The following is an 18,360-nucleotide window of genomic DNA, read 5'->3' as shown; positions in this document are numbered from 1 at the left end:
AGTCACTGTTGTAGTTGTCAGGGCCAAGTGTGCAGACTTGGGTTTACGTACTCGCAACATCGATCAAAATACAACTTGTATACAAAATACAAAACTGTTTAATAGACAAACGTTGACGTGTAAAAAACGTTTTATTATATTACTCAAAGTCTGCTAATCTGTTGATACGATAGGGAGTTCCAGCCGGGCTAGCTAGCTAGTTACCACAGAATTTACATAATGTGACTAGACTGAATTTGAAAGTACAAGCACCAACAACTTCGGCAACCTTGCGCCATGCATCGTTTTTTATTAACATCTCTGTACGAATACAGCTATGTATCGTACAGCACTGGGTAAGCAGCCACACAAACGATTAGTTTCTCCTCCACCTTGAAACCTAGAAAGCTAGAAATGTTCACCATGGTTGCTACGTTACGAGAAACAAGAAAACACTCCGATTGGCCATCGCTAGCGAAAATCGGTCCTCATTTGCATAAAGTTGAGAAAATCTCAACTCGGTCGCGTCGCGTCGCTACCCACAATACACAACGCAAGCGATTCGCCTGGCTCCATTGAAAATGAATGGAAAACATGTCGCTCGCATCGCGTCGCTGCAGTGGACACGCACTGTCAGAGATGAAGAGGCACCGAATGACAATGCTGTTGCAGCTAGCACAGTGGGCCCACTCACTACCAGAACAGAGGATCCTCTCCCACCCAGTGATTCCCCAGAAGAAACGAGGCCGAGTGCTCCGAAGACGCAGCAGGTGCTGATGTAACGTTAGCTGCTACTGCTGCTAGTACAAGTGACTTGCCGGCTGGTTGGTCAACGAAGCAGGTGGGCGCATGGAAAGACCGCAACTGTCTCCTATAGGCTATACCTGGCATTTATTCAGTTAATTGCTCTTGTAAGTGCGCCAGATTGGTGCAAATCATTGTCATGTCTGCATTGTAATGCACAACTTTGCCTCCTTGTTATGAAACAACGTGCATTCAAACAACTTTAGCCAATGCAACCTCTTATGTCAGTGTTGCTTTACGAATACTAGCCTACCATATAGAATAATAGTAGAATACTAGCATATCGGATTATCAAAAATGGTTAAGTGTGTGCGTGTGTTGTCATCATGGGCGGCGCTAGGGAGGGGCTAGCAGGTGCTTCAGCACCCCCAAGAAAGACAAAAGCACCCCGATAGCACCCCCTAAAATATTGCTTTAGTAATAGTATTCAGGCCCGGAGTGGCCATCGGGAGAATCGGGAGAATTCCCGGTCTGCCCGCTCTGCCGCTCATAAATTGTGCCAGGAGATCGCCTGCTTTGTCTTTGTTTTTTCACACACCGAATAAAACGATTTGTGTTAAGTTTGTTACTGTGTGACTGATAAGCTAATAGGCTACACTAGGTTTTAATCTAAATAAACGCATGATCAGACCGTGCATTAAAAAGTGCCGTTTTCAGTTGTCGCGCATGCTCTCTTTCTCAAACACAGGTGCGTGTACCAAGACAACCCTAAACCATCATTTATTGTTGTGGAGGGAGTTTGCAAGATTAAGATGATGTCAAAATAATAAAATGGATGGGAAAAAGATGCCAGGAGGAACTGAAAAAGACAGGTAAAAAAAGAAAGATCTGTCATTAATGTGAAGTTCCGATTTCAGCTCACATCAAAACCTTGACTAGGTCCTAAATTTGGGTTAAGCCCCGAATGTTAAACGTATGCCTCGGCCCCTAGTGGGGATGGGCTGGTTTTGGCCATTACACTCGCGGGCTGAAAATGGGTCCCACTCTGGCCCTGATAGTATTTATAGAAATATATATAATATATATATAATTGCGCAGCTCCCCCTGTCAATGATCTAGCACCCCCTCAGCACCTGCATGAAAAATTCTCTGGCGCCGCCACTGGTTGTCATGTAGGCTATAGACTGATTGCCTTGGCTTGCATCCATAAAATAGTTACCGTAATGTTATACCTACTGCCAGTAGCGGACTGACCATCGGTAGCGCCATGTTTATTTTACATAAAGCTCCCAAAACATTTTTTTGCTCAAATCAGCCAAAATATTTTGCTCGCGCGCCATGCGCGCTCGCATTAACTGTACAACTCCCTACTAGCATCACATCAAACCCAGAATGTGTATGCATTAGCAGGGCACTTTGGTGGCGTATACGGGGCCGGTTCTGGTGGGCCGGTCTGGAATCAAAGTCCAAGGCCTATTTTTACTTCCAGTCCGTCCTTGCCTACTGCATATTGAGCAAATTTAGATTGGTATTGCGCAACAATCGAGAGATGGGGACCCCCCCCGAATATTGACGGGTATTTCGCACACTGGTCTGAACGTTTCAGCCCTATGCCTGTCAAGTGTGAGAGCGCCGAATTGCGTAGAGGCCAAGAGCGGTATTGCAGACAGAGATTTCAATTATAGCTCGGAACATATTGAAAGAAATTTTTGGAGCTGTGAACTTAGTTAAAACATTTTAACTATGAACTGAACTAGTTCATGTAGAAAGTGAATTTTCCAACACTTTTCATTACCTAGCATATTGATTACTTGGTAAACTGAAGCCATGTTCATTTTAATACCAAGTGTATTTGTATACAGTAGACTAACTTTTTACAGCAGTGAGAGTAGGATGTATGTATGTCCACACAAAAGTTGTATTATAAATGTTTGCATGCATGTCTGCTTATGATAAGGTAAATACTGTTAAATTACCCCAAAATGTTCAGTTTATTCCTGTTAATTCCCGTTAATTCCCGTGGAAAGTTTCCAACTTGGAATATTCCCAGAATTTTGCAACCCTACCAAACACTTACAGTGCATCGGACAACAGGATTTAAAAAATCAATTCTCAGAACATGATACTTGGATAACTGCTTTCTAGACTCTATGGAATGCAGGAATAACAAAGTATTATTTTGGAAGTTTGAGAACCGGTCAATGTAATTAAGTTGAAAATCCACTGGTGTATTGCTATTGACCCAAGGATGCGTGGTGCCACAAGTGACGTTTGGATGAGCTGTTCCATTCGTGAAAAATAAATAGGTTTATAAAATATGATATCCAACACACCTGATTCAAACAAATGGGTTGTTATCAAACTCAGCCGAAACCTGACAACCCATTCATTTGAACCAGGTGTGTTGGAAGAGGTCCCGAGGACCAGGATTGACAAAGGCTGACTTACAAGCTAATTTAGCTATTAAAGATCCTGTGAAGTGGAATTAAAAACGAGTTTTAAGTTCATCACACCACAGAAGTGTGTTGTTAACTACCCATTCGAATGAAAAGAAAGACAAGTATGTGAAATTATGCTTTGAAATCTTGAGAAAATCAGCAGTCTTCTCTGCTTGAGACTGGGGGGGTCGTGTCGCCTGAAGGAGCAGAAGCTCCGCCCCCTCGCTGGAAGGCGCCACCTGTCTCAAGTACGCTACCTACGACCCAGATAATTTATTTGTTCAATGAGTGAAACATACAGATGCATATAAATGAAGCTTGTTCCCCTGAGCTGTAACACAGGAGTAAAAATGGACACCAGAGACAGCAGACAGTGAGCTCTCCAACTACTTCTACCACATTAGCTAGGCTACCATTTCATCAAAATACCATCATTCTACACCGAGTAGCCTAATATCAAGTTAGCGGTTTGCACTAGGGCTGTCAAAATTGCTCAAAAATGACGTTAGAATATTCCCTTTAAAAAAACACATTCGAATATATTCGAATTTCTGGTTGCCCATTAGGCACGTCAATAACAGGACAAATTAATACAACAAGATACAACTACTTGTATACTGTAGGTAGGCCTAATTTATTTAAGTTTTAACATATTTAACAACATATTACCTACACAAAAAGTAAATTAACTAATGGCCAAGACCGCAGACCTTGGCCTCTCGCACACAAGCACTCCATCTTTCTCTCTCTCTCCCGCACCGTCGCGCTCTCTGCGCAAAGCGGTGTAAAATGAACGACAACAATAAACAAATGCTGAGTTCTGACCAAGAGTTTTGTGCAAGCAATTTAAGGTCGCGATTCTTGTCCCAAATATGGCAGGCTTCATTCAGTGATTGAAACAAATATTATTAACATTAATTGAAGTTTTACAGTATAGAACCGACATTGAACGCTCCGAGCGAGCTGTGCTGTGGTAAACATGGAGATGTAGCCTCAAGTTGCTAGTTGTTGAATGGTTAGCTTACACACTACTTTAGCTGTAGGCTCAACAAGTTTACCGATCAACTGACCAAAATCTGAAATATTTCCAGACATCACTCTTTAGATTTTTTGGGGTTACAATCACTTTCTCTGCTGCGGTCAAGCTGGGTTCTGCACTTTCTGCCATCTTCCACGCAAGTCAACTGTCAGCAGTGACGCTGAGGCGCGCGCCCACCCGCAAAGCAGACAGACGCGCCGCTGCTGCCACGGTTGTGTTTTTTGGGGGGGTTTTTTACTATTTTTTTTTTACATTCGAATATTACTTTTCACATTCGAATTTCTGTTTTTAACCAGTATTCAAATATATATTCGAATATAGAATATTCGTTGACAGCCCTAGTTTGCACTCATACCTCTGGAAAAGTGATCTAGTATAATTATAACAAGCACACAGAACTGAGTCCATGTTAAAACTATCCGCCGTGAAATGGTCACTGCAGAGGCGGCTGTTGGAGTTGATGCGAAGTTTTCCATCAGCGTGGCTCTTCACAAAATCAATCCACCTAAATAAATACACCTATTTTTCCTTTCCTCATCACTATGGAAACTAGAAAGGCATTTCCTGCAGAAAATGCGTTGGAATGCAGAAAGATGAAATTATTTTTTTTAAATTGCAGAAAATACAGAAATGAGAAAATACCTGCAAGCTGAAATTAATTAAAAAAATGTGTGAGTCACACAAAAGAGGCAGTGTGGAAACTGAACTGCATCATCTAACAATGCTAAGAGCTGAAATACAATGCGGGAGAAGCTTAAAGCTGAACTGTTAAACAGAAGAAGAAGTAGGCCTAGGCTAGCTAGTCATAAAAAGAATATTATAGGCTTAACAGCTGAAATTATAGTTGGGATAGTAATAGCAGTAGCAGATGTAGCCTATCATTGAGTGCGTTTACTCGGCTTTCTTAGTAGGATTCAATGTGTTGATTGAATAAAACATACAGCAGTAGGGCCGATACAGGAAGACACGGCGACACTTTGTTGCAGAAGGATGATGGTGCAAGTTCTGTCCGTGGAGCATACAACGATTAATAAAAAGAATCATGTAGACGCGCTTATTGAGTAATCGCATACCTAATTACACATGTAAACGGAGTAATCGTATTGTATTAGGTTGAAATACTATCAAACTGTCTTGTGACTCCACTAATCAGCTAATACCAATCACCTGCGTGAGACTGAGTGGTGCGTGTCTGTCGTTTCCACGGTGATGGTGCAGCTGTGATTGCTAACGCGCTGAGGGGAGAGAATAACAGAAATGTAGCTAGAATCCACACCTCAAACAAGTTAACCTAGACGCAAAACTATACGTCCAATCCAAAAAATAAGGATATTTTCCGAGACCCAAGACTCTGCCGAAACCAGAGATGTCCTTTATATTTCTGTGCGGTCAGAAATACGACTCTACCGGCAGTTTCAAAATCTTGTTCTTTTTGCTTTCTATGACGATTTTGTCACCAGATTTGCATTGCTCTCTATGGGGCGAGAGTTGGACTTTGTCTCGCTTTCGTGGGGCTCTGAACAAATGTGTACGTCTGTTGGATTCAACAGACAACTGTCTACGACCAGCACAAAATTAGCTATCTATTGATCCAAAAATGAAGCATGAAGAGCGAAAATTGTGGCAATGCTGGCAAACTAGAAATATTGTTTCAACAACATCTGAAGCTGCCCTCCACTCTAAGCGTTTCAGTCTGCACTCTAGGGTTTCACGTACACACCCATGTAAATATCAGAAACGGCTTGAAAAAGTCATGAAACATAATCAGTGATATTGAAAAAAGTTGAATAGATATCAAAAAGCTGAATTATTTAAAAATAGTTTAGGGTTTTGTCAACATTTTAAAGTTTAAATGGTGGCTCTAGCTGAAAGATTGAGGAAGAAGAAGGATTTGGAAGTTGAAGAAGTTTAAAGAAGTTTGAGAGGATTTGAAAGAAAACTCCATTGGAAACCCATGTTAAAAATATTATGAATATTGATTTATATTAATTCAAGCATAAGAGGTACAAAGCTGAAAAGTCATAGCAGGAATGGCCTGAAAGTGCTGAATTTTTTGATAGCTGAACGGTTTTAATAGCTGAAGATTTGAAGGTGCTGAAACGTGCCACGGAAGAAATAGAATAAGAAGAATAAGAAGTTGAATAAAGATTCAAAGAATAATACACTCAAAATTTAAAAATTGTTGAAGAAAGAGTTTTAGTCTGCATCTTCACTAACGGAAAGAGTATGTTTAATTATAAATAAAGTAAAGTAAGCAAACAGCACTTGATCGGCCATGACTAACGTCAACGCAGCAAACCACGAGAAGCTGGAATGTCTGACTTCACAGAGCCGTTTTCAACTCCTCCCCGACTGAAAGCGGCTACTCTCGCCGGTCGTTTCATGCAGCCGCAGTCCATGTCGAACGCACCTATTGATCCGAGGACTCGGTTGGCAGAGGAACGAAACATTGATCCGAAGACACGGGACAAGTCGGGAGGTGAACGATTCGTTCACCTGCCGGGTACGAGTCTTTGGATCCTTTTTCACGTGACCTGCATAGGCTCAGTACTGGTAGGTAGATCAAACAGAAATGATTCGTTCATTTTGACTGGGTCTTCGGATACAGATCTTTGGATCATTTTTCACGTGACCTGCATAGGCTCAGAAGAGGAAACAGAAATTTATTTGTTTACCTCGTTCACTTTCGCGTGACTAGGTTTAGTAAGACGTGAATGATATTCGTTCACAAGTAATACAGGTTTCGTTATTTTAACTTTTTTGTACTTTACTTACAGTTCAGTGCAGCGTAATTGTTTGCCGTGATAATTGGTAAATGTTCTCAGAACAACCTGCTTGACCCCAACCAATCGGGCTTCGAGACTGGCCACTCCACAGAAACTGCCCCCCTGTCAGTCACCACTGCCCTCCAGTCTGCCAGAGCGGCTTTGAGGTCATCCGTCATCATTCTGCTGGACCTTTCTGCAGCGTTTGATACGGTTAACCATCAGATCCTGCTCGCCAGACTTTCTGAAATGGGCATCACTGGCACTGCACTTCATTGGATCTCATCCTACCTGTTGGGAAGATCCTACCAGGTATCCTGGGGAGGCAAAGTGTCAGGACCCCGCCAGCTCTCCACTGGTGTCCCACAGGGTTCCGTCCTTGGACCCCTCCTCTTCTCTTTGTACACCACCTTGCTTGGACCGATCATCACCTCCCATGGCTTCTCCTACCACTGCTACGCTAACAACACGCAGCTGTACCTGTCATTCCCCCCGACTGATCCGGGGATCTCAGCTAGGATTGAGGCCTGCCTCGCAGACATCTCCGACTGGATGACCAAGCACCACCTCCAGCTGAACCTCGCCAAAACAGAACTTCTCATCATCCCGGCCAAGCCCTCCATCTCCCACAATCACCCTGGGATCTGCGACGGTGATCCCTTCATCCTCTGCCAGGAACCTCGGGGTGACCATGGATGACGAGCTCTCCCTCACAGCCCACATTGCTGCGGTCTCCCGGTCGTGTAGATTCACCCTCTACAACATCCGGAAGATCAGGAGATACCTGTCTGAGCATTCCACCCAGCTGCTAGTCCAAGCACTTGTCCTCTCAAAGTTGGACTACTGCAACTCGCTGCTCGCCGGTCTCCCAGCATGCGCAACCCGCCCTCTCCAGAGGATTCAGAACGCGGCGGCCCGTCTGGTCTTCAATCTACCCAGACGCTCCCATGTTACCCCGCTCCTCATCTCCCTCCACTGGCTTCCCATCACGGCCCGTATCAGATTCAAGTCTCTGGTACTGACCTTCCGAGCGGTGAACGGGACTGCACCCGACTACATCAAGTCTCTCCTCCAGCCTTACACCCCCCCCCCCCCCCCCCCCCGCCACCTACGGTCTTCTTCTGACAACCGTCTGGTGGTCCCACCGCTCAAGAGCGCCCGGTCCCAACACAAGCTCTTCTCCTGTCTGGCCCCCCAATGGTGGAATCAACTCCCCACCTCCATCAGGGACACTGACTGTCTCCCCACCTTCACAAATTGGCACTTATTTGGTTTTCACAATGTATGCTTCATGTTTTGGCTGCTCGCAATGTTCGGGGCTATCCCGTTGTTATGATCAGTGACCTATGCACTTTTGTAAAGCTCTCTCTTGGAAGTCGCTTTGGATTAAAGCGTCTTCTAAATGCATAAATGTAAATGTGTACACAATGCAATGCCCGAGATTTATTCTGTTTAGTCTGTAGATGTAAAGGGAACAAAACATATTCAAAATTATCTGTCAGGCTAGTTGTAGGAGAGGCGACCTACTTGATTAACAAATGCAACTTTCGTTTTACACATAATGTGCTACTGTTCTTGCGTAACCCACCATCCACACTTGGAATTGGAGTCCCAATGTTACAGTAGGCTAATAACCTTCATAAAACCACAATAGACATTCTCAACCATATGATATTATCCATTGTATATTATACAATGCCCGTCTTGTCATTTCGAAAGTTGTTAAATTGAAAAGGCTAAGCATGTAACAAAAGTAAAATAATTTCCTAACTAATTACACTTGGCTCTCATTTTTGCAAAAGCCTTCTTGGACCGTGTTCTTACAATAAACGAACATTACATGTTTTGCCAGTATAACTGGATCTAATTAGACCATTGAAAGTTTATGATGTCGCTGTGTGTAAATATATAATGCTGACCCAGAACTCCCTTTGCCGGGTCGCTACGCTACTTTCCACTGGGGACAACAACGCAATCAGTCAGTCGATTATAAAATGTTGGTAATTTCAGGCTATTAGAGACCAACTGCAGTCCAACCTGCAACGTGTGTGACATCCTTTACACTTTGCTGAATGATTGAAGGAATAAGACAACAAACGTTCTAATGAAATAATAGACTGACAACACGGAAATGAATGACATATTGACAAAGGCAAGTTCATTTTCCGACCTTGCCTTTAGCTCTGTGCGAGAAGCTCCATCTAGCGAGCATTAAGTGTCGGTAGCAACGTGCCTGTCTGAAGACTATGGGGTAATTTGACGCCTAACAGGGCTATTAGTAGGGAACAACGGCTTGGTGCTTCTAGTGTTAAACCCGATTACTGGAATACCCCCCAGATTTGAAAATACTGAGGTTGAGCTTGTTTGATGTGTGAGGCAAGTGTGTCGTGTTTTGGTATGTTTGTTTTATCTTGTTTTCTGTTGTCTTTCTGTCTTGTTCTGCTTGTTAAGATTGTGGGTCTTTGTATACAATATACACTTCAGTGTTTCCCATACATTGATTTATTTGTGGCGGCCCGCCAAGAGAAAAAAAATGACCGGCACAAATGTATTAATTATTTTTTTTTTTACTGTTTAACATGGCAAAAATATATATATATTGTAGAGCTGCGCACAGCGCATTGATTCACTCAGTCCCTTCTTGCCCCGCTCACATTCTCCCTCTCACCAGTGGCGGCTGGGAAACCCTCGCAGCCCCCGCAAGGCGGTGGGGCCCCAAGGGCCCCGCCCTGCATAGCAAAAAATAGACTAGGCCTATATAAAAATAAATAATTTGTAAAGTAAAAAGCTCTGAGGGCACTCATTGAGAGACCCAAGTTTCAACTACCGGGTAAAGCAATCCCGAAATGTAGGCAACGTAACAGATCTTCATCCAATTCCATGGGCTAAATAGTTTCAAAATCCCTAAATCTGGCAACAATGGATTTTGCGTATCTTACGTGCACTACTACACCATTACGCCTCTTGAACGCGCACGTTAAAAAAATGCTAATCATTAAGTTTTTCTAGATGACGGCAGAGATATAAGTAAAAGAAACTAGAGAGGGTACAATTTCTGGGGAAATTGTAGGGTGTGCTTGCTTGCGTCGGTTGCACAGGGGTCCGTTTTTGAATGACATTTTTACAACTGATATTTCTGTATATTTTATATAAAAATGCATACTTATTATTTATAAAGATAACATAGATTTAAAAGCTTTTTTTTTTTTTTGCTGCTCATTTACAACTGAAAATACGAGTGAAGTGTAGAATGAAATAGATGTCTTCTCATTTCCCCTGCAAGAGGCAGCCTCATCGTTGAATCAAAACGAATACATTTGGCAGACCGGTGTAAAAATTGACCTAATCTCTATGACTTAAACGTCATTTTAAGTTTTTCCATTCTCATGATATTTTCAGGCATTTATCCTACTCATTGCATTCATTCATTAATAAAGAACCCCCTTTGAAGATTATTCTACGACGTTACCCGGCAGTAGAAGATATTCAAACAGTACCATCTGCTAACTGAATATATGCCCCCCAAAACGTAAATAAGCTTGACATTTATTTAGTGGAAAAACGCTCATTGATAAAAAGCTCACTGGTAGCGATCATTGTCAGTAACAACGCAAAATGCGATATAGCCGTGTGGAGAAGCTGCCCCGGTAAATTGTACTACTACGGTACAGTACTAGACTACTGCTGTGTTCGTCTTGGTAGCGATTGCGTTGGTTGAATTGGATTTAACGTTCCGTTGTACGGTTTAGGCTGAAATTAATTATTTTCACGAACAGATTGACAACGTTTAGGCTGTGGCAATGAAGTTCAGGTTAGTAGTTAGACTTTTGATTTAAGTAAGGGGAGTGCCGAACATTTTCTGTCACCGTTTGACTTCCTAAACAGCTGTGTACTGTAGATGTTTTTGTAGTGTGTCTCGCGTAAGCTACAGCGTTGCAGTGAGCTACACTGGTTTGAAACCACAGGTAATGGTAATTTCACCAACAAATCGTTTACTAATGTCAGAATAAATCCTACAACGAAAATGTATATGTGAGGAATGTTTATTTTAACGATTGAAAACAGATACATCATAGACCACTGTAGTATGTGTTGCCCGGGCAACACAGGCTAATGTCATGATGCTAATATTTCAGTGAAATAGTAGACTACTGTTTCCGAAAGTAGATGTACTTCCTTAATAATATCAGCTTATATTGTACATTACACATCACAATTGTGTGTCATATCACAAAGTAAAATGAGTAAATAGTTATCACCCTGGCCTCTTTGCTTGTGGCGTTTCTGCAGCTGCCTTGCAGTAAAGCTATAGTTAGCCTAGCTATCCCCAAAGTTAACAGATGCGAAACGAATGTTCTGCCAAAGGTAGTCACGCGTGTTTTCGTGACGTTAGTGACGTAAGTGACTGTGGCTAGCAAATTAGCCACCGTTAGCTTCACTTTTCGCCACAAAAACTTAACTTCAGCCTAAACCATGCAACGGAATGTAAATTCCAATAGAAGCAACTCAATCGCTACCAAGACAAAACTTTTGACACCTACGTTGTCTATGTAGGCCAAATATTGACTGAGTTTTAGGGGGGCAAAAAGAATAATAATAATAATAATAATATATATGTGAGAGAACAAAGGTTGTGCCCTTGCCGAAGGCAAAGCACACCCAAATATTCAAGCGGTGCTCAAAAGCGCAGCAATAAACTGTTGTCTGAACAAGCTCGAGCAAAACACCCAAAGATTACACACTTATTTAGACCAGCCAGAGAGGAAGCTATCATCAGCATCTCCACTGACGAAACACTACCGCAGCAGCAGGTAGCTAGCAGCAGCACGTTTTCAACAGCAACCAATATACTTGCTTACTTATTGTCAAGAATACATTTTTCCTTTCCCTCCATTGATTGTGTGTTATTTCAGTGGTGGTGCTGAACTATCACAAGGCTATAGCTTTATAGTCTTTGGTTTTGAACAATGACAAATAGGCTGCTGTTGTGCTGACGCAATTGTGCTTTTGTTATGTTTTAACTTTGAAGTCCCTATCTACACTCACATCTAACCAATACTAGGACCATAGGTTTGGGCTGAGCCCAAATATTTTACAACGTATGGCTCTGCCCCTGCCTACCACCCCAAATATAAATCACATTCTGTGGGAAACACTGCACTTGCTACCTCAAGTGTTTTTGCTATATATATTTTGCAGCGGTGGCCCATTGCTGCAAAATCATTGCCACTGCTGCTTCAGAATTTTATCAAGTCGACTCTACAATTGCGAAGCTGTCTGCTCTAGGGAACTCAATGAACGGTCGTCCGCTCCCTCTCCACTTGTACGATGAGCAACTGGAACAGTGTCAGGACGTCATTCACTCTCAGAGTCTTATATATTGTAGGTGAATGTTACTGTCAACAAATGAGTGCTGTTCAATAACCTTTTTTTTTGCTTTGGTATCTAGTACCTTGAAATTTCACTGGTATTGGTACAGACTACTGAAATGTTGGTACCGTGACAACTATAGGACAGAATGATGTCACAAGGTGCAGTTGCTGAAGTTTGATTTTCTTAATGTCATATTAGGGCAGTCTCACTTACTGGGAATAAGGACTTTTTTTTCTTTTCGCATTATTTAAATAGCCTAAATGTGCTTACTCCTTTGTCTTTTTTCCAAAGCAAACTACAATAATAGATATTTTAAATGTTTACATTCCAGCAGCCATTATACCAACAAAGTGCAATACACCTTAAATACATTTGTAAAATTATTATATCGATTTTTTGGTCCATCTTTGAGCCCCCCTCATTGAATAGCCTATAAAGGATTATAACTGACTGCTGAAAGAATGTAACATACTCTGTACACCTAATACAAAAGTTGTAATTAAGTGCAAAAGTAGATAAACACACAAAACAATGACAACTAGAGAGGGTACAATTTCTGGGGAAATTGTTGGGTGTGCTTGCTTGCAAATGGGTCCGTTTATTAACTGCTATTTTTACAACTGATATTTCTGTATATTTTATATAAAAATGCCTACTTATTATTTATGAAGATCGCATAGATTTAAAGCATAGCCTACATTTGTTGCTGCTCATGTACAATTCAAAGAGTGAAGTGTAGCATGTCCCTGTACTTACTGTAAGTCCCTCTGGATACGGGCGTCTGCTAAAATGACTAAATGTACTGTAAATGTAGAATGAACTTAACCTATATGACTAAAATGTAACCTTAAGTTTTTCCCTTCTACAGTAGTGATATTTTCAAGCATTTAGCCCACTCATATTGCATTCATTCATTAAGAACCACCTTTGAAACAAGCTGAACCCCCTTGAAACAAGCTTTTCTAAGTAACAACGTTCTCACCGGCAGTATTATTAGCTAGATGGAATCGCGATTGAAACAGTACCATCTGCTAACTGAAAATATGGCCCCAAAAAAACGTAAATAAGCTTGACATTTATTTAGGCGGAAATGGCTAATTCAAAAGAAGTTTGCTGGAAGCGATCATTGTCAGTAACAATGCCAAATATGAACATTTGATCTTAGACTAGAGCCCTGCACGGTGGAGAAGCTGACCTCAGTAAATTGTGCTACGAGCAAGCTAGCCTAGCTGCTGTGGCTAGCCAAACTTAAGGGGATTGTTTGACTGCGCCAGAAATGAAAAACGTTTCTTTTGACACCAAGTTTAGGCTGTGGCATTGAAGACAGCTACGCACCATACAAGCTTGAGTTTAAAAACATTATTTCAGACATCCCAACCTGCAGAGACTCATCCCCTCCCCCCCGGGACGCAATCAGGACGCATGATGTACCCCCTCAACCTGCACGCAGAGCCGGCCCTTCCCACAGGCGCCGAATGTGCTAGGACCGGCACTTCCTGCATGTACACCCCCCCAGACGCAATCAGGACGCGCGATACGCACCTATCTCTACCAGAAATTACCATTGGACAGTCTCGCTTGCTCGAAATACAAAAACCCAGATTTCCGGGAGATTGTAGAGCATTTGCGGGCGTCAGGGAGCCGCTTTTGAAATGCAGGAGACTCCCGGACCTTCCGGGAGACTTGGGATGTCTGTTACTTACTGTACATGCAAGTCTTGATTTGCTTAAATGTAACCTACATGTGCTACTAGTACACCACGGCACGATACGATACTCGCTGTGCAACAGCACATCTATGCATGTTGTATCCATGCGTCGTTGCTAACGTGTGCTGACGTTATGACGTAGGCTAGCACTGAGTACCCTTTGTTGACAAAGGCACTTTTTGCCACAAAAACGTAATTTCAACTTAAACCATGCAACGTAACGTAAATAAAAATACAAGCAACTCAATCGCTAGCAAGACGAAACTTTTGACATCAACGTTGTCTATGTAGTCCAAATATTGACAAATCCTTAGGGGTGGGAAAATAAATAATAATACACCGAACTGGTAGAACTCAAAAAGCTTCAAAATGTGAAGTCGCAGACCCCTGTTCTAGTTTAATCAAATGTCATAGCATGAGAGCAGTTTAACTCACCTGACTCCAATGAGAATAGAAATGAGCATGGAGCAGACTGGATCAGCGATCATCAGGTCATACTTTTGCATTAGGATAGCCGAAATTATCACTCCAATGCTTCCCAGAGTGTCAGCAACAATATGTAGAAACACTCCTGCAAAACAAGACAGTTTAAACAACAAGTTCTTTCCATTTCCATTTTCCAAAAGATATGTTTTGTCCTCATATATTATAGGGAAACGATCATACTTAATATTTGCATCAATTGAAATACTGTACTTTTATTTTTTGGAGATAACCAGAGAACTGCTAGAGATATAAAACACCCCCACTCGTCTTTTGATATGCACAGGATTCAAAGCCTATTGTCAATAGTATATAAAAGTTAAACGTTAAAAGAAATCTGCAAAAAGCTGGAAATTAGTTTCTAATAGGAGTGTAATAGTACATGCATTGGTACCGCAAATTCACAGTACGGACGTCATGGTTCAATGCATGCAGTCAGACAAGGAATACACCCCTCAGTCGATCACAGGCATTTCTACTTTATGGAAACGGATGAGGTCGATCAGATGAAATGAGCAAAAATGCTGCCCACTTTTCCTTCATCACAACCTGCAAAAACCCCTGTGGGACTATATAACTTTGTCCAGAAGGAAGAAGCTGGAATTCACTGTGCAAAGGATGGGAGTCAATTAATTTATATTTATTAAAAATAGATTTCCAAACCAAGGCACTAAAGAAAAAGAAAATCCATTCAATAAAAGCACGGTAAAATAAGGTCAAAAGGTTTCCATGTGAAAATGGGACAATTTCTTTAAACAAAAACGCTGGTTCCCCTTTTTATACACAGTTTCAGAATTTGCTTCAAAGTTCAGTTTTGAGTCGATAATCTCCCCAAGATATTTATAGTATTTATAGTTTATAGTTCACACATTCTATTGTCTGACCCCTTAATGAGTGTGACTTAATGTGTATAGACGTGTTCAAAAAATAATTTATCATGTATATTGTCAGGCCATGGCTGGTCTCATTGTCCCGAGCCGACAAACAATAACAATGTCTGCATACATTAAGATAGTCCTGTTATTCAAGCAACTGACACATATGTGTAAAGAATAAATAATAGGGGTGAAAGCACACATCCTTGTGGGGAGACAGTGGAGGAGAAAATGTAGCCAGACAAGAGTTCTCTTTATCTTCACTCTTTGTCCCTAGTTAAAAATTCAAGAATCCATCCCACAAGGTTGTTACTCAATACAAATGTTTCTAAAAGCTTACTAGTTAAAACATGTTGAATTGTGTTAATAACAGAGGAAAAATCAGCAAATAGAAGTGTAGCATAAAGTACCAAATACTGGCTAATGGGTCTCATCATGCTATGGTCTCAAAGCTGCACACTATCGAAGAATATCTATCAAAACAGTACAAATATGGAATAAAAGTAGAGATGATTGTAATTACACAACAATGATATGTGGCCTGTATAGTCTGTTTGATGACTAGATCTTTTTAACATGGTACCTTCTAGGATCTGTTTGCTTGAGCCCTTCCCGGGTGTGTGCAGGTGGTCATCTGGAATAGAGGAAATCAACTACTACATATAGTACACACTTTTCAGTAGTGTAAATAGCTTTGATTTGTCAGAAGCGTAATCATCTACATTGCTACCAACTAAACAGTTATTTCCTGATGTCAATGCTGGTGCAACAATGTAATTTTATAGAACTTAAACATGTAAAACCCATGAAAAATGTGGCATTTCCTTGCTTCTATATGGTCTTGATATCCTAATTTGGCTGTTGCCTCACCTTGACAGTGGGGCTCATTATGAAAGTGGCCATGCCCTCCATGGCTGTGCCCATGTTCATGTTCATGAGCGAGTCCTCTATGGCTGTGTCCGTGACTCATACTGCCATTGTGGCTGTGGCCATGACCTGAAAACAAATGGAATGTAACTTAACCCTTGTGTTATCTTCGGGTTGGGTTCTGACCCATCAGTCGTTGTGCCCCACCGTCGTATTGCGACAACTTTACCGCATACAAAAACAAAGTAAAGCATTTTCTTTTAACCGTTGGGCTGTCTCAGACCCCCCACATTGTGAAGGTTAAAATAAAATAATTTTTATTTGTTTTTGTATTGGGTAAAATTGGGTAAACACAACGATGGTTCGTTATGAACCTTTGGGTCATGTGACCCGAAGGCAGCACAAGGATTAAGAAATTACAATTAGAATTTGCCCCCCTTTTTAATCAATTAACACTACTAGTGCATAGTGCCCGTGATGCAGTCGGTGATTAACACTAGAAGCACCGAGCAGGGGTCATTTGGGCCCAGTGAAAAGAAAATAATTGTATCTTTGCACTCGATCAAATTGTAGGACCCTGCTTTCTTGACTTTTCCTAGATATGTGTTCGATCACCCAGTATTTTAAAATGTTCAAAATCACACCGGCAAAAGCTAATTTAAGTAATTTTTTTCTCCCGTTTACTGTTAAATTTCTGCCAGGTGCGCCTTCGGCCATTTCATTTCCTGCATTCCAAGGCTCTCTTTTCAGCAACAGATGTCGCAAGGGCTTCCTTATACATGTCTTCTGTTATCCAGACAAAGTTTAATATTTAATATTGCTCTGTTAGCGAACCAGGACTAAATGGCTATCATTAAATGTTTTGGTCCGGACCAACTGATCCAACAAGAGATCCAACACGACAGTCATAAGCGCCACCAGCGATCAGCAGTAGCCTAATTAGAAAGCATAGTTTTTGTTTGCACCATTTTGGTTACATTACATTACAGTCCAATTTATTGTTCAGGGAGCTAACATTTGAGAGCAGGATAAACGGAGCTCCGTGCAGGAAGCGCCATCTAGCGACCATTACATGTCAGTAACAACATCCATATCTGTAGACTCACAGGCCAATTTTACCCCTAACGGCACTATAAGTATGGAAAAATGGCTTGGCACTTCTAGTGTTAAGATGTCATTGAAACACACAAATACAGATTACTTGAACTATAGATGGGCCACAATGTCCGCAATTATGTCAGTGACACACAGATTTCTGGAATTATAGATAGGGCACAATGCCTGCAATTATGTCGGTGACACACACAGATGTCTGGAATTGTAGATAGTGCAGTGCCCGTGATGCAGCTGGTGATGACAGTTCTTCTCAGTGGTTTTGGTACCTATATTTCTCAGATCACAATTGAAATTCTATTGTAGTACTTGTTCAACCTCCACATCATCAATTCTAGTCAAACTGCCAATGCTGTGGTAGCCTACATTCATGCAAATGATTATGTAGCCTTCATTTGTCTGCTGTTTCCTACGTAATAAATTGCTTATGTTATGTTGATCAAAATTTACTATATTGGTTCTCAGTTCAATTGTCTTACCGGCACAACACTTAGTTCATTACATGCACAATGGTTGAGCCAGTTGTCATAATTGTAGGCCTAATTCACCATACAGTGCTTGCATCATACATTTATGGAACAAAATGCTCTATATTGTCGTGCTGTTGGCTAACCAGGAAACCCCTTTGAAAGCAGCTGATTATCGGCTGTAAAAGCGAATCGCTTCTAAATAACTAAACAGAATTTCCCTATTTTCCTTGCTACGAACTGTGGTGCGTTAAGCGCTTAGATTCATTTCATTGCGAATGCCTTTGTTAATCGCATTAGTTCATTAACAAAACAAAATTCACTGAAGTTATCATACAGCCTCCGATAAAGCCTCCTAGTGCACCCGCTAGTGAAGCGTATGGTACGATGGATGACCAGAGGGACCAATCAAAGTGAAGGGGCTGGGATGAGTTGCCATGATGCCCCGTAGAGGCACATGAAAGATGGGTATTGTTGATTTTTTTTTGGAAACGCTGATCTGAACAATG

The 18,360-nt window shown here is 41.5% G+C and overlaps 1 protein-coding gene across 2 annotated transcripts in view; it reads right to left on the bottom strand.

The window, feature by feature from the left end:
- slc30a7 (solute carrier family 30 member 7) overlaps positions 1-18,360 on the bottom strand; it is a 46,582-nt gene that overhangs the window by 11,703 nt on the left and 16,519 nt on the right. For both annotated transcript variants that reach the window (XM_062452680.1, XM_062452681.1), the window contains exons 6-8: positions 16,275-16,400; positions 15,988-16,038; positions 14,482-14,617 (exon numbers count right to left, since the gene is read on the bottom strand). In XM_062452680.1, the coding sequence (XP_062308664.1) occupies positions 14,482-14,617; positions 15,988-16,038; positions 16,275-16,400 (313 nt within the window). The remainder of the gene's footprint in view (positions 1-14,481; positions 14,618-15,987; positions 16,039-16,274; positions 16,401-18,360) is intronic.

This window comes from Osmerus eperlanus, chromosome 26, assembly GCF_963692335.1.
Source record: "Osmerus eperlanus chromosome 26, fOsmEpe2.1, whole genome shotgun sequence".
Taxonomy (NCBI): Eukaryota; Metazoa; Chordata; class Actinopteri; order Osmeriformes; family Osmeridae; genus Osmerus; species Osmerus eperlanus.
Note: the sequence above shows the minus strand (reverse complement) of the source record. Positions and strands in the feature narration are given on the sequence as shown.